Here is a 22,488-nt window from a genome sequence, read left to right as displayed (position 1 = left end):
TAGTTACATAAACCCCCAGAGCAATTGCATTGCGTACGTAATTCTCATGACATCGCACTCCTCACACAGCGTTATACATGTTTACTTCCGGGATAAACAATTTCAACTTTCTTTTAGAATCACGACAAAATGAGAAGATGACACAGCGTTATAATTCTTTTAATGTATTTTTCAGTAGCATTTAAGGTAAATAAATGTCCTGTTTATACGATTCTTATTTCTTATTAACATAAAACAGCGTCCAAAATACGTCTAATACATTACCAATGGGTGGGGTATTGCATTTACCGCTGATACGATCAACCCGCGTTATAAATTTAACCCCGCTAGATCCGCGGGGCTCGAACCTTGGACCCCGATGACAGCGTTATAACGGCGTCCTAGTGTACAAATATTTCACTCATATTAAGATATTAAGCTTGTTTGGTTGAAATAATCATGCTTACTTGCAACAAGAAGAGAGACATAAAGTTAAAAACATAGTGAACAATCCATCTGACCTCAATAACATTAGAAAACACACAGGATTATCTAAAAACATGTCTTAGTATTATACTGTTGATGCTTTCCAAATTCACCATGTCAATTTCGATGTAGTTTAACTTTATAAACCAGCAGTATCAACTGTTTTCATACTGATTAGCTTTGTATTCGTATGGCCTTTTGCCAAGGTATCATAATCACTTCTCTTCCTTTGTAGCTCCATTAGACCCTAGACCTTATGTCGCATTCACTTTACTATGTAGTTTAACCTTATGTGCCGTCAGATTTGTTTTCACATTGAATCCTCGACCACAAATGTCACAAACAAAGGGGCGTAACCCAGTATGAATTATAGCATGCCTCTTTAAAAAGTCCTTTCTTGAGAAGCACTTCCCACATTCCTCACATTTATACAGTGAAAGACCGCCTATTTTCTTCATGGGCATTGGGTCTATATTTAGAGCTAGATTAGACATGTCATTTCTCTTCTGCAAGTTTCTGAAGGCTTGTTCAGTGCTAGACAAAGAGCCTCTTTGAAAGCCATCAAAGTTTCTCTGATTCAAGTATAAATGACAATCCCCTGGCCCTTGAGAGCTGTCCCAGAAGTTTCCATTTCTTGCACTGTACGCATCACGTTGTCCTGCCATGTTTACAATATCAAACAGCTGATCTTGGTATGACTTAGAAGTCTCCTTGTCCAACAGAAATCTTGGTAGCTCCTCTGAAATCAGAAATAACGGTATGTTAAATTGAATCATAACTTTACAACAATCTGCACAAAAGTCTATTGTCACTTATCCTTATATTAGTATTAGAAGTCATTTTGTTAGTATAACAGTATCCTTGTTTACAAACACTTAATATTAAACAAACTGCAATGCACAGGAAACACTTTACTACCAATGTTAGTAAATATATTGAAATAAGTGTTCAAGTTTTAAGTTAATCAAGAGTTGTCAGCTGATGAAAAGTTTAACAAGAGCATACTTTTGAGCATGGAATGTTTGGTGGGAGGGACTTGGCTGACAAAGAAACAATCCAATGAAAAAAAAGTAACTGTGAGATTCTGATGAAATATATGCCTGTACAGCCATCCTGTAATGATCTGCTGTGTTATTTTATCATTAACATCAATCAATAAATTTACTTTGTAAAGTAGGAATTTATGTAGTGAAAAATAATTAACAGGCAATGACTCTAAATCGAGATAAAATTGCCTGCACACCACAGCCTTGCAGTCATCTACATTTGTGAAGTTTCAGGAAGATCCACCAATAGGTTACCTAAATACAGTCAAAAATCCCATTTTTTACCTAATAAAGGGAAAAAATTCTGCTCTTACTGGGTCAATGGTGATAATACTACTTGTGGGCAAAGGTCATTTGCTAATTAATCAATTTGTGAGGTTTAGTGATTCTACATAGCTAAATACTTCTTTAATTATAAGAATTTTCATTTGTTACTAAATCAAGGGGAATAACTCTGCTTTTACTAGGTCAAGAGGGTAATACTACATGTAAGCAAAGGCCATGTGCTTACTTATCATTATGTGAAGTTTAGTGAGTCTAGTTAAAATACTTTTTGAGTTATAAGCATTTTCATTTTTTTTTACCAAATCAAGGGGGGAAAACTGCCTTTATTGGGTCAAGGGGAATAATACCATAACATGGGCAAAAGTCTTGTGCTATTTGGGGATTTCTAGCTGAAATACTTTTTGATTATAAGCATTTTCAAGAGAAAAAAATTAATAAATGAAAGTAAGACTTATGAGACCTATTTACTGGTCAGCATTAAATCTCCCGCATTGAGTGTACCTAGGCATTGAATGTACACAATTAAACTTACGTTAAACCTAACCCTAACCTTTAGTCAGTATATAGTACACTCAATACATGAGTACATCCAATTGGGGCGGTTTGATGTTGACGCCTATTTACTTCAGATGGAGGATTTATGTGCGGATAGGAGGAGTAATATTGCACTCTGCATCTCATCTCATCACCATCTACCTTTATTCCAAGTTTCAAGTCACTACTTTAAAACGATGGACAGACGAATGCACAATCACATAATACATCCTGGGCATTCCAAAAGGGACGTATAATGGTACACACCAAAACTTATTTATCCCACTGACAGATATGATATATTACATCACAGGCATTTAACCCTTATGATGCCGGACATGATTGATTCTGTCTTTGCAACCAGTTCGACATTCAGTCAGTATCTTTAGGTAAGCACCCCTTGTAAACTGAAAGATGGACAAGTCCATTATAGAAATTTATAAAGGTTAAGGTTAAATTAGAAGACAAGACAGCATTTTTGCAACACAACTTTATTGCTTCAAAACCAATATGACAAGGAAAACACTCAGTCTCCTTCACTCAAAATCAAGAAATAATTTCACAACAAATGTTTTGTATGTAGACTAATTTTCAAGTACTTTGTATATTTTAAACACAATTAACAGAGGATGTTAAATGTTGTGTATTCTCTACAAAAGGATCTCTTGGTTTGCATATGGACAGTTGTATATACAGAACTAGCTTACATACTCTCCCTCCTCATCAACTAATGCATGTCTTTTTTGTCAGGCAGGTAATTAACCTTTAGCCTACTGCCGGCAAATGATTTTGCCTTTGCGACCAGTGCAGACCAAGATCAGCCTGCACATCTGTGCAGTCTGATCATGGTCTGCACTGTTCGCTATTCAGTCAGTAAATTTTCAGTGAACACCCCTTTGAATAATAAGTGGTGCTGCCCAAATTGAATGATGGACCAGTCCATTTTAGAAATTTAGCAGGCTAAGGGTTAATACCATCTTATGTCTCTGTATATTTATGGAACAGCAAAAGCTCTAACACTGTGTGGCTGCAGATGTTTTCCATGGGCAACTTTGGTAAAATGCATGAGCCTCTTATGACACATTAGTATGTTATGAAACACAGCAATGCTTTGAAATTGACCCGTCTTAGGGATCAATAGATGAGTAAGAACTACAATGCAATACCTGAAAGGTTTTCAGATTCTTTTATAATTATACAAAAGGTCAGAAAATAGAAAAAGCCATTGCATATTGATTATGCTTCAAGCATATTTGGATTAAAGTCAACACATACCAATGTGACAAAGGTCTGAGAGTAGTCATAGTTTGTCATCCTTTAAATAATTTGACATGAATCTATTTTTGTTTTGATCCATTTGTTTTTTGTTCTTCCTTCTTTGTGTGTTGGCTTTAACATCACACCAACAACTGTAGGTCATAATCATGTTGACATACATGTACTAGCTTTTCGTGGTGGAGGAAGATTCTAGGTGCTCCTTCAAACATTTTTTCAGACAGGAATGGACATCTCGGTACAATCACTGATCTTCCATAAACCAGATGGATGGCTTCCTCAAATGAAAGATTTCAACATCCAAAGAAAGGTTTTGACCCCACGGCAGTGAAGGGCAAACGATTCAAAGCAAGCCATCTCAAACACTTAGCAACTAGATCCCTAATAATGATCAACAACAGGCAATGGTTAAATGTACTGACATAAATTGTCTAACAGGATTATATTATGATGCAAGTCCTATGCCTATCTAATATGTTAAGTTGTCAAGACAGTATCCAGTTTATAATGAATTCTGATTGCCAGTCTGTTCTAATCCAGTTTTACATGTGTGGTCAGCCAGTCTGTTCTAATCTAGTTTTACATGTGTGGTCAGCCAGTCTGTTCTAATCTAGTGTTATATGTGTGGTCAGCCAGTCTGTTCTAATCCAGTTTTATATGTGTGGTCAGCCACTCTGTTCTAATCCATTTTTATATGTGTGGTCATATGTGACCTTAAGTTGCCTTTCACATTGAAACTTTTCTTGCAGATTTCACAAACATACGGACGTTCACCAGTGTGCACGCGACTGTGGTTCTCCAGGTGGAGTTTTCTAGGGAAGACCTTTCCACAAACAGGACACACGTGCTTCCTGCCACCGTCAGAGATCTGCACTGCCTGAGGAACCATAGGTCTAAACAGCCCTCTCAGTGTATCTGAAAGAAACAGTTGGAATGAAGTTACGTTATGAATCAAAAATTGTTTACAGAAATATCTAACTAACAATTTAGCGACAACTGAAGGGAGATACCGTATTTTCCCGAATAAAGGCCCCCCCTCTAATTAACGCCCCCCCACCTATTTTGGAGGGGAAAAAAGTCAACAAGAACGGGAAAAAAATCACCTACCTCATTTTTATAAGTCCATATAATAAGTAATTTACAGTACTAAAGTCCAATGTATTGAAAATTAAACACACTTTTAAACAGTCCATGTACCGTAATTCCAAAACATTTGTACTAAGTACAGTACGTATCCAATCATCAAACAGAAAATTAAACGGTACAGTAAATACATTTTTGATTTGTTTTTACACCACTCGTGCACACGCTTCCTACCGACTTTAAACAAACTTGCAGCAATGTGTTTACGATATACCCTTTTCTTCGGCAGTTTTAAGAACTTTTAATTCAAAAGCAGGCACAGCAGCGTGTCAAACCATTGACATTGTGTACTGCGCTATTAGCTACCCGCATGTACTAAGGAAAATGTAATTGGAGTACACAGCTGTTTGGGTCATGACATAATGTGTAGTGTCGGGAGCGTGTCAAAAAGCCAGACATGGAATACACGAGGTACCGTATTTAAATGCATAAAAGACACACTGCATTAAATTGGATGCCAAATAATTACGTTTTGGGGGGATTAAACAACACAGAAACACTTTACAGATAGTTTGAACAATGTTTTTAAGTTTTGTAAGAAATTTCATTTTTTATTCTTTTACTTCAAATAAACGCCCCCTCTTTCGAAAATGTAACTCCCCCGGGGGCGTTAATACGGGAAAATACGGTATATGGAATATGAAATATTGAAACTAATACAAACAAGAAATTCTTATCATATAAGTTGTTTTTATTAAACAAAAGAGATAATTACGTAACATATATTTACAATACAACCTACTTACAAACTACACATACAAATTTGCTTGTGAAATCCTGCAAAAACACTTGTCAAGCAAAAGCAAGTGTTCATTTTACTTATCATTTTAAAAGTGGCTGTGGACGTGTTATCTCTCATTTTAAATAATTTGACCTTAATGAAGTAAACTTGCAGTTCATGTCGGAATAATAAGCATACATGTCTCTTTCAAAAATGCAGTTTTAAACAAGTGTTTAGGCATCTCCAATTTATCACAAAATGCAATATACTTCTTATTTCATATTTTGTGACTTTTTTCAAAATGGGTTGCAGTACCAAGGTAAATAAAATTATGTGACTGCATAAATCAATTGTGCTGTTCCTTTAACATGTTATTAACAACTGATATTTTAAAATGGGTATAAAATTTTAAAAGTATTCTGTCAGTAATAGCATAAAACAAAGTGTTGCCTTGGAAGATTTGTTAAATGTATCAAAGTCCTCTTAAGGGGAAAGATTTGCTGTAAAGTCGTGTATCACTGGTATCATACTGACAACTGTTTATAATTTCATCGTACGAAGAAGAACATCATACATAGCCTGGTATTATTAGTATTTGTGTTCGACTAACTTTCTTGGATTTCGTAATTGAGGCATTCTGCAAAATGAAATCCCAATGAACAAGTAAAATTCATCTTATATTCAAAAGTTGAAATCCATGAATTCATGTTTCACACAGTGAACCCCAAGGAGAAAAAGAAGATGTTTCACACAAAATAGTTTCATGCTCGTGAAATGAAATGGCTACACACTGGTCATTATAGCCTATCTATTATACTTAGATAATTTCTGTATGTAAAACAGAAGTTCATTGTGCTTATAGAATTAATATTATGCATGGTGCATTTTACAGCTTCCATTCTTATTTGATTTTGTCACAATTAGCCCAATATTTTGTTCATCCAAGTAATTTGATATAATATAAAGTTTACATCCTCTCTATATTAATACAATGATAAGTGAATGCACTCTCATCCAACAATGGAAATGCACTATAATGGAAACACAACCATGAAAAATTGTAGTTATTTGGTCTGTAACACTAACCATAGCCAAATATTTTGTTACTTATATATAATCAAGTTTATATCCTCTCTATATAGACACAATAAGTAAATGCATTCTCTTCCATCAATGAATTATCACACATAATTGAAGCACAACCATGAACCAATGTACAATTGATACAGCTTATGAATTAGGGAAAGCATGTACACAAGTTAGTTAGTAATCCCATGAATTAGGGAAAGGTGTCTTTTATAGCTTCCAAGCTGATTAAATGTTTTGTCACATTTTTCACAGCTATATGGTCGCTCTCCAGTATGTATACGCATGTGTACTCTCAAATTTGATGGAGACGCAAAGTACTTCTTGCACGTAGGACAGTACAATCCTTTCAACTTGTCTGCAGAAAACAGGAAGTTTCTATCCATGGCCCTTTCACTTTCAACTATGCTGAAGCCTGAAATATACAAAAGAATACCATTACTTGGTGTCAGACCTTGAAAACAATGCTAAAGCTAAAAAAAATTATGGTTACAATATCAACTAGATCCTGAACAGTGCTGAGAAAATGTTTTGCTCTATTTTAATGCATTTTACATGGGTAGTTGAATCAAACAAAAAAATACTCTCAAGACTTTTAAAAACTGTTCATCTAAACATCAAAATGATTTTGGCATTTATTATGCACATCTTAATGAATTATGCAGAATAAATCAGAGTATTAAGGTGGGGCTTTTTCTCAGCTACATGAAGCATGACTACCACTCATGATACAGTGTACAATATTCAAGAGCTTTAACTTCCATTTATCTGTATGCCATTATTTTTGTTGGAGCCAAGTTTAGAACTAGCACCGACAGAGCCACTGTACCGAGCAACAACAAATCCCACCATATCATCAGCTGGGATATTCACTACCCTCAAAACACTGCACTTAAATATTGCGTTTTGAATGCATTTGCCTTAAGGTAGTTCTGCACGTTTGGATCAAAATTTTTTCTACAATGTAGAATTTGATTAAACTCCAATTTCAAAACTTCAAAATATACCTAGAAAATTCAGCAAATAAAAAGATAGAGTCGTGTGCTGATTTTTTGCTAGGCTGGTTGAAAATTTGGACTCACGCAATATTCATAATGGAGTCTATGGGAAATCATAACTTTCATAACATTTTCGCGAAAATTTTTCTACAATGTAGATTTTGATGACACTTCTCACAATTGTAAATAAACATGGCTATAATTTGGTGAAATAAATGTATAGTCCGTGTGCTTACTTTGAGATATTTTACCATGATTAAAGGGAACCGGGCAATTCAGGTTAATTTGAAGAATTATTTTGATTTTTTTAAGGGTCTATGTTTTATATCATATTGACTTTAGAAATAGCAACAGTGCCATATAACAAATTTACTCACATGTTTCGATTAATTCATAAATTGATTTCATTTCGTACGCCGAATCCAGGGTTTATTCTACGTTTTCCGCATAAATGACGTTACGCCATCACTTCCGGTTTTTCAAACGTGCAGAACTACCTTAAAGGTGGAGACTGGACATCTAAAATGGTCTCATTTTTTCCCATATGTAAGTCTTCGTGACTTTTTCTTATCATTTTCAATAAAAAAAATAAACACCATTAATTTTACAGATGGCTGAAACTAAAACAAATTCATACTTTGTAGTTTCTAGAAATCAACCATTGTAGCTAAGTTTCTAAAGACTTACTTTTTGTGGATGATCCATGAAAATGTGTATGTAGTTTCTAAACCTTTTCACACATACTGATATATCTACCTGTTCAAGTCACTAAACCTCAAAGATTTACTCTGTGTGTACACTGTGAATCAGGAAGCTGCTATTTGTGATGAATTCAAATTTTCTGTTAAAATTATAGGTTTCCTTTCAAGTCAAAATCATTTAAAATATATTTTATGTCTCTTTAATTGGTCACCAGTTTACAGATTTATGACCCTTCAATGAGGACATGCCAGTGTCAACACCACATGTCAGTCAACAGACTGGTAATTTCATTAGAAAAATTCTCTACAACTTCAGAAATTGTTATCCAATCAGATTATATTTCAGTCTAGTTTACTGCAACACTTTAATTTAGTGAAAAACATACTTTTTTTTTCACAAGCCTTTTGATTTCCATAAAAACTTTATTCAAACTGATATTTCAAAGAAACCAAAAACTAGAGTGCAAAAACTTTAAATTGCTGCCTACAACTACTTTTTCACGACAGTAATTACATCACTGAAAGTCTGACACAGGTTAATTACAGAACAAAGTCAATTTTCATTGCAATCACATGTCCTGTATAACTTTCTTCTCACATGACATTGTCCTGTATATCTTTCTTCTTAATACAGGCTTTTGGTAAAAATGTGAAATTATTACATCTTTGAATTGGTGAACTTCACAATGACAGGTGCTGTAACTTCATTTTATATGATAGAAAGCTACTATGCAACAAAAATATCTCACTACACTTCCATGTTACTTTTTCAATCAAGTATCTGTTACAGTTTGCTTTCTAGGTATATGACTCACAATCTTCACACCAGTACATGAAATAAATGAGCCGTGCCATGAGAAAACACTTCTCCAACACAACTGACATCAGTCTATGGAATAAATTTATTATGAACAGCTACGACGTGTCTTTTGTAGCTTCCTTTCTGGTTAAATCTTCTTCCACACAGCTGACACTGGTATGGCTGCTCTCCAGTATGAATTCTCATGTGTACTCTTAGATGAGCCTTGGACGGGAATACCTTGTTGCACTCCCTACAGTGCACAGCTCCGCCAGTCAGACTTGGACCAGAAACCAAACCTTCAAAGGGCATGTCAGGACCTGCAATATATACAATGATAATAATTATTATCATGCTAAGCCAAAAGTTTCCAACAAGGAGTTCCATGACAAAACCTTCACCTAAATTTCCCATAGCCAATGCAGTTGTTTTACTATTTTTCTTTCATCATAAAAACACAATCAGCTAAGAAGAATAACTAGTGGAGTGAATACCTGGACATCCTTTATAAATCTGTTTTTTCAGGCATTGATTGGCAAACAACTTCCAGAGACCTGGCTGATTGACACAGCCTCAAGTTAGTCTAACCTATACAATGCCCCCAATCTACCGTAGTTCACTATCAGTCATAATCTGGTTAACACAAAAATTGTTTGTCTTCAATAAAAATGTTTCAACAGAAGAACACAACTTCATAAATCAATAAAGGACTTGGAAATAACACAACCAGTCAAAAATCTTTCGAAGAGTACAACAGTGCTAAATTCAACTAAGCATATTACAGGCAATTTAAAACTTGTGAAATGAAAGGACACTATGTATTTTTTCATGTTTTATTTCAAACAGATAGCAATAAATCACATGCAATGAAAAACATATGTCCAAGCTTTTCTTTGGTTCAAAATAACCAAAAAAAAAAAAAACTGATAAATTCTTTGTCATGTTCACATGATGAACGATCTGTGTTCAGTGATTTGACAAATATACACATTATGTTTATGACATATATTCTATATGAATTTACTTGTTCTTGCAGACTCACTTCTTGAAGATAACTTTCTTTGGTAATATGTTTACCAATAGTAACGAAACTCTTAGTGTCTTTAAACAAATAGTACTAATTCTTTATGTCTACAATAATTATATATTTCAACATCTAACCAACATCAAATGCCAGTGTTTTATACTATAATATATAAAGAATGTAGAATATTGTTTCTGTAACAAGAATGTATTATGAATTTTCTGCACGTTTTTCTGTAGATTGCCTTTAACAACAGACTTATGCATTAAGTGTTTTATCATGCGTGTACACGGCACAATCAGTTTTCAACTGCAGCACTTTTCTATTTGTTTTGTAATGAATACATCACTTGCGACTACCTATGCAGACTTGTCTTTTGTAATAAATTTCCAAGGAAACATTTTTTGCTATGTAACATTTTTCAATAGCCTTTGTAGACTGTCTGTCCATTTGGTATTTTTTGCCATATGTACACCACTTCCAAACATCTCTTGACTTCTTTGTACAACAAATTTCATGTTTCAGTTTTTGCAAAGTAAATATAACTATTCTTAGAGTGCCTAAGCTGACTGCTTTGAGCTACAAATGAAAAATATTTAGCCATAAAATTCCAATCAAGACTGTTTTTGTAACAATCAGGCTTCCATGTTTTGTTCTTTGTCAATGTCATGACTGTTCAAATGCCTTTGTTTAGATCTATTAACAGGTGTCAACTACAAATGTTACAAGTCTGTGGTAAACATCATTTGCACTTCAACATATAAACAACAAGAAGTTCCTTTACGTCAAGAGCCTGAAATTTACACTGTTTTTATCAAGCTTTGTCACAAGCTTCTTTAACTGCAAGTTAATTAGAACTATGTTTAGCGCTTACCAAATATACAACATATAATTCTTCAAGTGCCTCTGCAGCCATTTGTTTAACAATATAACCACAGGTTTCTTCAAAGCTACTGTAGGGTGCCTTTTTGTATAATTCTATGTTTAGCTCTTTACCCTGTGTACACCATGTAGTTTCTTCATGTGCCTCTGCAAACTGCCTTTTGTATTAAATTTCCTTTGGCATAGGTCACACTGCCACGGCATCTCTCCAGTATGTATAACTTTGTGTATTCGTAGATGTGAATTAGACGCAAAGATTTTTCCACAGAGATGACATCGAATGAGCTTCATTTGATCCTCTTGGCTCATGTTCAGAAGCTTAAGGTTCTCGCTTGAAATATTCTTCATACTGAAACCTAAAAAATTAAAACAGATATATTAGTAACATGTACTATATCAATGTAGACAGCTTACCATTCAAACATAACTAAGCTTGGCAACACAGGCACTTTATACCCAATACAGCACAAGTAGGTGTAACAGTATATAAACAGCCTTGTAAGTCTATGCTGGCAATTTCAACAACTACATGTTTTTTAACACAGAGTATCCATGTTATCTTATTTTCAACAGGTGCATGACAAAGACCCATAGGTTATATTAACCTCAAAGATTGACAATGTGGTTTTATTAAAACAAATACTTGGAACTTCTTTCCTAATATAACACACTGGTCTGTATATAAGCAAACATATGTTTTCGAATAAAAGTATTTTTCAACAGCATAACACACTAATAATGAAGAGGCTCATATTATTTAGGCATAGGAATTTATTTTCCTAACTCCCAAGTTTCTATTTTTAGTTTACATCGAAATCAAAATGTAATTCCATTACTTTATTTACTCATTCACTTAATAGTTATCACAGTTTTGTTCCAAAACAACAGTGAACAACATTTGTGGAAAAAAGGTAATGACACCTGCTGATGTTGTATGTTGTCTTCCTTGAAAACAGTATCATAAGACAACCTCATTACCAGTATCATAAGACGACCTCATTACAAGGATCAAAACTTGGACAGCTAATAATAATTCATCATTAATTCAGTCCATACAGATGTAGGAATGCCAATCTATATCATGGAAAAATGGCATATCAGCTCTTTTCTTCTCCTTTAAAAAATAAGAATCAATATATCTACACCAGATATTCAGGAAAAATGGAAAACACTTTCAAATTTCATTTAGTCAAGATTCTTCCAACATTTATTCAGCAGTTGAATCAAAATTACAGATTTTTATCAAAATTGCTTTGTAATAATTGGAGATGTTTTACATCTGGTAAATTAAGATCATTTTCTATTCTTGTATCAGCTTCTTTTTAATTTCTTTGTGTACTTCAAGACACTGGCCGGTCAATTTCTGTTTGCACTGTGTATCTCTCAGATGAAATTACATTTCATATCCATTGATAAATTGAAAAAGAGCTTTTCTACATTTAGGATAAAAATAGATCACAGTTTTAAACAGGGCATTAAGTGTCCTATTTGTGCTTTATTGGCCTGATAACAACGTGGTATGCATTGTTATAATATGTCTCTTATAGTTATCACTTCTATTGAAACGTTTTCCGCAGACGCCACATATAAACGGTTTTTCTCCAGTGTGAATTCGCATATGTGTTCTCAGATGTGACTTTGTTGTTGAAACTTTGTTACACACGGGACATGTCTTGTCAATTATTCCATCCATGTCAATATGTCCGGCTTCAAGCATTTGGCTACCTAGAAACACAAAGAGCATTGTTTTTAATTCAGTTTCTTAATCAAGGTTAAGGTATGTGGCTTATGTATTACTGTATTATCTACATGTATGAACTGTTAAATGGGTATCCTAAGAATATCTTACAGGCCATTGTCTACATAATTTGCAGCAGTTTTTAATAATTTTTTGAAACCGTTACCCATGCCTCTGTGGATTGTCTATTTTGAAACCGTTACCCATGCCTCTGTGGATTGTCTATTTTGAAACCGTTACCCATGCCTCTGTGGATTGTCTATTTTGAAACCGTTACCCATGCCTCTGTGGATTGTCTATTTTGAAACCGTTACCCATGCCTCTGTGGATTGTCTATTTTGAAACCGTTACCCATGCCTCTGTGGATTGTCTATTTTGAAACCGTTACCCATGCCTCTGTGGATTGTCTATTTTGAAACCGTTACCCATGCCTCTGTGGATTGTCTATTTTGAAACCGTTACCCATGCCTCTGTGGATTGTCTATTTTGATAATATAACAGGTAACACTTATAAAGAGGTTTTAACTTAACTAAAGTGAGCATCAGTTTTTTGGTTGTTTTTTTTTTCTCTTTTAGTGTTTGGGTAATCATGGCCGGGCTCGTTGGGAGGGCAAAATTGCACTATAACACTCAAACAACAACAAACGCATTATAAAGGCAGCATTTTTCATTAAAATGTTACACTCAAAAAGAAAAAACTTAAAAAGCTTCAAATGGTATGTCTTTTGGTTGAAACATGTCAAAATAATTGAATATTTTGGCTGCCTATTGTGTTGTATGTGCTGTCTTAACAGATAAAAATAAAGAATTTAGCAGTGTATTGGAGGGTCTAGATACCATCAATAATTATTTGCCCTTGTACTTTTTCATCAGCGAGTTTACCTCCTGTAGTTTTCATTTCTGTTAAGAATATAAATGTAACAAAACAATCACTTCCAATTTTTTAAAAATTGTGTATTTCTAATTCTTTTCAAGTAATTACAAAATATTTATCTCCCCTTTCAGTTGAATGTACTGTCATTGTTATTTCATACAAGTCCATTAATTTAGTCTTCAATAACACAAGCATTCCTTTTCCATTCTAGTCACTTCAATCAGATCTCATTTCAGCTTAGAAAATTACTTTCTGGTCTTTTTCCTAGAAACTTCAAAATAATTAGTCTTTACTGAGGTATTCTTTCAGAGTTATTAACAAAGATTTTTATTACCCCTATTTCACAATCTCTTTCCTGTCAGAAATTAAGTCTTTCCTATTCCCTTTTCAATTATGAACTGACCAGTTTCTGATCTAATATGCAGTGTCTAGTACCTTCTAAATGTTTACACCTTTCTTTCCATTTCTCTGTTCTTTCCTGTTTGTTTTTTTAGTTGTTTCGATTTTTTTTCATTCTGAAATTGTGTTCTTTATTTTTGTTCATTTTCTTTTTAATCAATTTTGTATCTCTTCCACTTTTCTGTAAAAAAATACACACAAATACTCCGAAACACTGGTTGAGCTTAATCCTTACCATGCTTGACACGATTGGTTCTGCCTTTGCGACCAGTGTAGATCATGATCATCCTTTACATCCATGCAGTCTGATCATGATCTGCACTGTTTGCTATTCAGCCAGCACCTTTTTGGTAAGCACCCCTTTTAATGGTACTGTCCAAATTGGAAGATGGACAAGTTCAATATAGAAATTTAGCATGGTAAGGGTTAAACAAAATTGTTAAGAACTACTTTCAAACTGATCTGGTCTAGTTTTGAATGTGTCTGGTGCTACATTATGCATGCACACCATATGTCTCTGACAATTGTCTTTCCGATTAAAACTTTTCCCGCAGAAAGTGCATGAAAATGGTTTCTCTCCTGTATGAATTCTCACATGTATTCGTAGATGCGCTTTTGATGGAAAAATCTTCTGACAATAAGGGCATTCTTCCGCACTGCCTCTGTAGCTACTACCTTTCATGCTAAATGGGACATGCACAGTTCTGTCAAATCGTTGTGTTGCAAATTGACCACCTGAAAAGTAGAGTAAAACGTCTGTTGGTGACATTTCTCAAGTTTTTTTTGTTGTTGTTATTTTTTAAACCTAAAACAAAGGCATAAATAAACTTTCTAAATGGACATGTATATGAGTAAATAAACCTCATTTCAGTCTACTCAACAATGCTGGTCTCGTATGGTAGCTCTGAAACAACCCTATGACCTGTTTAAGCAAATATTTCACTTTTGTAAAACATAGGACAGAGATTAAAACTCTGACAAGAAATTTTTTCATGTGAAGAAATTTTATACAGTGATGGGCCATACAGTGTTAATGACATACAAAACTAGTTGTACAACAACTGACATTTATGTACATCAATACAACTAACTTCTAACTTTCACAAATCAGACAACAAGATAACACTGATACATAGATTTATAAATTTTCAAGATCTATATTCCAATTCTGCTCATCTTTTTGCTGTGCTATATATATATATATATATATATGGATATCTCTGGATATATATCTGGATATATATGTCTGGATATATATCATTTACTCAGGGAGCTGTAACTATTTACAGTCCATGTGTTTTTGTCAAATAATAAAAGATGTTCTGTCCATAAACACCAAAATTGTCATTTCACTTCCATGTCACACTATCTTTTCTGTTGACAAATGTAAACAGCTTTTCCAGAATTGCTTAACTTTGCTAAGAAAAAGACTCAAATATTCAGAGAGTGTTTTATTTTCAAACTATTTCTGATGCAGTAAACGCAAACCTCAAATACAAATACAGCAATGCCAATAGTGTCAAAAGACATGATAACTAAATTAGAAAATCTAGACAAACAAGCAAGTCACCTTGAGTAAAATCATATTACTTTGTTAAATCTATTTTTGCAAGAAGCCTTGCATGCTGGTGCAACAACTTCACATACTTTTCAGTCATATAACATTAACAAAACTGCCAACAGAACACTTAATTAACTTTATGAATGCAAATTACATTTAAGCTTCAAATTACTGTATCAAAACAGACAAACACATTACTGGGAATCAATATCATTAATTATCCTACCGATAATGGTCATATATTCAAAATATGAACTGTAATAATATGATTTATTCCGTTGGGTTTAACGTTGCACCGACACAATTATTGGTCATATGGCGACTTTCCAGCTTTGATGGTGGAGGAAGACCCCAGGTGCCATTTCGTGCATTATTTCATCACGAGCGGGCACCTAGGTAGAACCACCGACCTTCTGTAAACCAGCTGGATGGCTTCCTCACAATGAAGAATACAACACCCAGAGTGAAGCTCGAACCCACGTCAATGAGGGGAAAATATGATTTCGAGATACAGGATTTACAGTTGAAACTTTTTCCAGAATAGTACAAGTGAAATGGCTTTTCAACAATGTATCATCTCAAATTTTTTAAATGTTAAAAACTGTGTAGCTACGGGTCATGTTTTCAAATTGTGAGCACCAACAGTAAGTTTCTCGCACAAAGTTTTTTTTGCATCCCTATTAGTGTTTTAACTGACTAGAATACATCCTGGGTAAACTGCTTCGTCATCTACAAGTAAGATATAAGGATCATGTAAACACACTATGAACACCGACAATGTGTCTTTGACATGTGTCTTTTCTGCTGAAACTTTTCCCACAGATGTTACACTTGAATGGCTTTTCTCCAGTATGTTTTCTCACATGTATCTTCAGATGAGACTGGGATGGGAAAATCTTCTTACAATATTCGCAGACAGCTGCAGATCCCAAAACTTCACTGAATTGTGTGTTCTCGGCAGTATTTCCTGCAAATAAAACACATATAGCTTATAAATCTCATTCAGCATATTAACAAACAAACTGTAAATTCTTCAATGAAAAACAAAAACAAATCAGGAAGTGTTAAACCAATCTTGATTTTCTGAGAAATAAACAAAATGATAGATTTATGCATATTTATTTTAGTCACACTTACTGATTTGCATTTTTACTAAACATACATTGCATGCCTGCCATATCGGTTTATATCTATTTTATTATAGTTCATTCTATACTTTATTGTTAAAGGTAAAGTGACTTATAGACCAACTTGGTCGGGTGTTTTTTTTTTGTACAGATGTTTATAGTTGTTATGACCGCAAAAGTCACTATAATAAACAACAATTTCTTTTCTATTTTACGTATCAGTACATCATTACATACATGCTCAATTAAAGTGAGCCTGCAACAGTTTCATTTTTATTGTGTCTGGCGACCTGTGAAGTTTCTACTCTTTCTATTTAGTTACTCTGGCACATGCTAGATACACAAGAAAAAACCAAAATGATATTTTAACTAGATTTTTATTATTTTGTTTTGAATCATATTCTTTTCATATTAAATGCTTTGACATCTGGAAATTATCAATATTAAATCAACTGTAAATAAAAATAGACCAGATACTGTGAAGCTCAAACATATTGACAAAATGTTCACAAATACAAAAAACAAAATCTGAATGTACCAGTTTAATCCCAATCCTTGATGTTCTGTTTCACATAAAATTATGGCTTAGCGGCACATGTCCTATTTCAGCAATGTTCTCCTACTGTACATGCGGAACATTTGTTGCTACAGACAGCTTTTTGGTGCTCTGCTGCAATTGCTTAGCCTACACAACACTGGCAACTCTCAAATGTCTCTCAAGAAATTCTGCATATGTCACTTTCCCCTAATTATTTTGCCACAAACTTAATGCCAAAAACTGCATACCCATAAAAACTAGATTTGTTGTTTTAGTCCTTCCATCAAGTCCTTTTTCATTTACTTCTTTCTTTTTTTGTTTTTGTTTTTTGTTGACTATTTTTTGTGCATAAAGAATATCATGTTGTCAATAATATATCTCAGATACAGCCACTCTAAAATACTATTTCACAAGAATCTTAAAAACTTCATTTTGATTCTTCAGCTTTCAAGATTTCAGTTTCTATGCTTTGATAACAGTTAAACAATGGAATCTTCAAAGCATCTTTCAAATATGAGCCGCGCCATGAGAAAACCAACATAGTGGGTTTGCGACCAGCATGGATCCAGACCAGCCTGTGCATCCGCGCAGTCTGGTCAGGCTCCATGCTGTTCGCTAACAGTTTCTCCAATTCCAGTAGGCTTTAAAAGCGCAGCATGGAGCCTGACCAGACTGCGCGGATGCGCAGGCTGGTCCGGATCCATGCTGGTCGCAAACCCACTATGTTGGTTTTCTCATGGCACGGCTCATATGAACTTTTAAACATCTGAAACCAGTCCCTTCAGAAACAGTTTCCTCTGACAAATACTCCAATGCTGTTTCATATTTCATTTCGGCTGCTATATCCATACCTTGTGTTTCAGTAACATGTGTTGGCTCAGATTACCTTTCTGTGCCGAGGTATAGTTACATAACGAGCATCGGAAAGGCTTCTCTCCAGTGTGAACGCGCTCATGTCTCTCAACAAACAACTTTCTCTGGAACCTCTTGCCACAAAACTTGCACACATGTTTGTACAAGCACAAATACCTTTCATACTTTTGTTGTTCAGAAAGTTGGGGATCAAGAACTGCATGGTAATCTCGGAGATATTTTTCTGGAATGAAGAGAGATTAATTGCAGAGTTTGAATTTATCAACTGACACCGACTTTTTCTTAAACTAAGTCTTTGGTAAATGCAAATAATAATGCATACAAGTATGCAACAGTGACATTTTAACTCACTGCTTACATAATGTGGATAGTCCATAATAATACTAATAGGAGCATTTTTAGTTCTGTTTGTTTGACGATAAAACTGGTCAGAAGGCAGATATCCTACTGTGTTAACAATCTCACCTATCTCTGCACTTTTTGCTTGTTATATGTAAAAATGATATTTTGTAATTCAAGCAACCTGTTACTACATATCTGAATTGTAACTTTAAATTACTACTTTTAAGCAAAAAAAAAAAAATTCCTAAGATGCAAGACTGCACAAATTTTACATATAAAACAATTATCTTTACCATTTAGTTTTTAATATCTTAAACCTAAAATTATAAAAAAACCTTCTTCAAGATTACTATTTATTAAGTAACTGATTTTACATGTCACAACAGCAACTCAAAATCTTATATTCAGTTATAAAGAGATTGTTTCAAATAATCTAACAGGTCCAGTTGTATTCACAAACTATGAGAAAACCTTTACTCAGTCGAGTCCTAATGTTCCTAAGGACCTTATTTACTCCTTTAACCCTTATCATTGGGACACGATTGGTTCTGCCTTTGCAACCAGTGTAGATCATGATCAGTCTGATCAGGATCTGCACTGTTGGCCATTCAGTCAATATTTTTTTGGTAAGCATGCCCTTTAACAGTTAATGGTACTGTCCAGATTGAAAGATGGACAAGTTCATTATAGAAATTTAGCATGAAATGGGGTAAGACTGACGCTATTTCAGTGATTGTCAGCCTTTCTTTAAGACTAAAATCATCACTACACTAAAACTGAAGTTCAAAGTTTTTTCTGTACACTGCTGATTTCAAGAATGTGCAATAACCCAGGAGAAAACTTCCTGTGCCAAGCTATATATACACAACAGAGAGTATTGATAAACAATTTAAGACTTTCTATATCATTGAAAACCAATTTCACACACATAAGCCTGCTTTAAATTTTAAATTAAATCCTATTTTCACCAACTTTATCATCAGCTATTAAACTTGGATGACTATTTGTTACACAGCTGACAAGTGTAAGGCTTTTTTCATCATATCCTATAGTTGCTCTTGAATTTATTGTCACAAAGTATACACACATGTACTTCTATAAACCCATCTCAAATCACTGTTGTTCATATGTTTCCAATTACTTTTAAATCCTTTAACAACTTTTTATAATTAACTATAACACTTCACTGTGTTTCAGAAATATGTGCTGTTTTAGATGGCCTTTCTGTGCAGAGCTATAGCTACAGTGTGGACATTCATAGGGCTTCTCTCCAGTGTGAACACGTATATGTCTCTCTAGAAACAACTTGCGCTGGAATCTCTTGTCACAAAACACACACACATGCTTGTATTTTGATAAATACTTCTCAAATGTTTCTTGCTCCGAAAGTTTGAGATCTAGAACCAGCTGGTTGTCCTTGAGATATTTCACTGGAAAGAGACAAGATTGAAAAAATCAACCTTTAGAATGTTTTTTAAAACTTATCATCAACAAAGAAGTACAAACCATAATAAATATAATACATGCATAACTGTTCAAAAATATAAAAAAAAAAAAACAAGCAAACAGACAAACACACTTTGTATATATTTTTTCATTTTGTTTTCAACAAAGCATTATATCAACTAAGATGTATTCACAAATGTGGCATTTGGCAAGCTTTTAAAAGATCTAGGACTATCTTAGTAAATTCAGTCCTTCTGTCTTCATTAATTTATCATAAACAGTTCAATGTCACAGAATTATCACATAATACAATATTAATTAAGACAGTTCAGATGTTCTGCAAAGTTTTTCTCAGAAAACTTTTTGTTTATTCTGTACCCAGAAACAGTTTCATCATTTATAGCTCTCTTTGCTTATCACAGTTTATTTCACTTGCTGTTTTAGGTAACCCTTTGAGCACTGCTAAATTGTCGCCATATTTTGTGTTAATTAGAGCACTGTGCTGTATTGTCACTATATACTATGTTAGTTAAACCAGTGGTGATTCTGTTGCCCTTTTTATCGTTTCTGTATTGTCCCCCCACCCACCCTGTTAATATGTTTTTTGTTTGGTTTAAAGTTGCAGCGACACAATATAGGTCATTTGGCGACTTTCCAGCTTTGATGGTGGAGGAAGACCCCTGGTGCCCCTCCATGCATTATTTCATCACAGGCGGTACCTGGGTAGAACCTCTGACCTTCATTAAGCCAGCTGGATAGCTTCCTCACATGAAGAATTCAATGCCCCTAGTGAGGCTCGAACCCACATCAGCAAGCAGCAAGTGATTTACAGTAAGTGACCTTAACCACTCAGCCATGGAGGCCCCTCTCGTGTTAACAGGTGCCCCTCTGAAGTTCTCCTGTATTTTCACAGAATCTTACATTAATAACCCTAGCAATATTTCAGGTGTCCTTCTTAAGTGTTGCTCTAAGGTCACATTATTTTATGTTTATTATATAAGTGATGTTTCAGGTGCCCTTTCTGGGCACTGCAGTATTCACAAATGTGACATTTGAAAGGTCTCTCTCCAGTATGTGTTCGAACATGATTTTCTAGGAGCATTCGTCGAACAAATCGTTTCGGACAAAATGGACAGGGATGTTTCCTTTTCTCAGCAGATCTTGTATACTGTTTACTACCAGCAGGGATAAAATCCGGGCAATCTGAAAAGTACAAGAAACTTTTCATTTCTATTAAGAGAAATACACACACTTACAAGCAAAATTCTTTCACAGGTTTAAGGTGAACATCATGCAAAAGAAAACCTTTTTTCCAAAAATAAGACTTATAATAACAAGAGATCACAGAGTGATCTTGGCGCCCACCAATGTGCCATTTTTGAGTGTTCCAAATTTCAAGACTTACTGACTAGCTCAAGGTCAAATTTCATTTTCGTACACAACACAAATCTATGCATGTGGTCCAAATTTGAAGCCTGTACCTTCAAAAATGTGAAAGTAGGTCACTAGGTCAATGTCAAGGTCAAAGTTTGTTTCGGTACACAAAACTATGCATGTGGTCCTAAATTTGAAGCCTGTAGCTACAGAAATGTGAAAGTAGGTCACTAGGTCAATCTTAAGGTCAAAGTTCATTTTGGTACCCAAAACTATGCAAGTGGTCCAAATTTGAAGGCTGTAGCTTGAGAAATGTAAAACTAGGTCACTAGGTCAAAATCCAGGTCAAATTTTACTTCGGAATACAAAACTATGCATGTGGTCCAAATTTGAAGCCTGTACCTTCAAAAATGTGAAAGTAGGTCACTAGGTCAATGTAAAGGTCAAAGTTTGTTTCGGTACACAAAACTATGCATGTGGTCCAAATTTGAAGGCTGTAGCTTGAGAAATGTAAAAGTAGGTCACTAGGTCAAAATTAAGGTCAAATTTTATTTCAGAATACAAAACTATGCATGTGGTCCAAATTTGAAGCCTGTGCCTTCAAAAATGTGAAAGTAGGTCACTAGGTCAATGTCAAGGTCAAAGTTTCTTTCGGTACACAAAACTATGCATGTAGTCCAAATTTGAAGGCTGTACCTTGAGAAATGTGAAAGTAGGTCACTAGGTCAAAATCAATGTCAAATTTCATTTTGAAACACGAAACTATACATATGGTCCAAATTTGATGCCTGTACCTTCAAAAATGTGAAAGTAGGTCACTAGGTCAAAATAAAGGTCAAAGTTTTTTCCAGTGCACAAAATTATGCATGTGGTCCAAATTTGAAAGCTGTAGCTACAGAAATGTGAAAGTAGGTCACTAGGTCAAAATCAAGGTCAACTCATGTCAAGGTTCATCTTGCCACTCAAAAATATACATGTGGTCCAAGTTTGAATGTTGTAGTTACTGACAAGAACATTTTAAAAGCTTTTCCCTATATAAGTCTATATGAACCAATTGACCCCCGGGGCGGGGCCATATTTAACCCTAGGAGGATAATTTGAACAAACTTGGTAGAGAACCACTAGATGATGCTACATTACAAGTATCAAAGCCCTAGGCTTTGTGGTTTGGACAAGAAGATTTTCAAAGTTTTTCCCTATATAAGTCTATGTAAACCATATGAACCCCAGGGCGGGGCCATATTTGACCCTAGGGGT

At 34.5% G+C, this 22,488-nt stretch overlaps 1 protein-coding gene across 20 annotated transcripts in view; it reads right to left on the bottom strand.

Annotated features, from left to right (window-relative positions):
* LOC123539652 (zinc finger protein with KRAB and SCAN domains 5-like) overlaps positions 1-22,488 on the bottom strand; it is a 118,763-nt gene that overhangs the window by 32,969 nt on the left and 63,306 nt on the right. The window contains exon 5 of one of the 20 annotated variants that reach the window (XM_045324363.2): positions 529-1,204. The exons of 9 other annotated variants lie outside the window; for them this stretch is intronic. In XM_045324363.2, coding sequence (XP_045180298.2) covers positions 720-1,204 — 485 coding nt within the window. In that variant the 3' untranslated portion in view covers positions 529-719. Of the gene's footprint in view, positions 1-528; positions 1,205-2,843; positions 4,521-5,507; positions 6,971-8,729; positions 9,374-11,059; positions 11,316-12,126; positions 12,685-13,369; positions 14,706-15,426; positions 16,499-17,985; positions 18,293-18,849; positions 19,842-20,047; positions 21,061-22,488 lie in introns of those variants that run through there. 10 more of the 20 variants (XM_045324348.2, XM_045324347.2, XM_045324352.2 and 7 more) reach the window with 10 other exon arrangements.

This window comes from Mercenaria mercenaria, chromosome 16 (genome assembly GCF_021730395.1).
Source record: "Mercenaria mercenaria strain notata chromosome 16, MADL_Memer_1, whole genome shotgun sequence".
Taxonomy (NCBI): domain Eukaryota; kingdom Metazoa; phylum Mollusca; class Bivalvia; order Venerida; family Veneridae; genus Mercenaria; species Mercenaria mercenaria.
The sequence above is the reverse complement of the archived record's forward strand: the minus strand, read 5'-3'. Positions and strand labels throughout refer to the sequence as shown.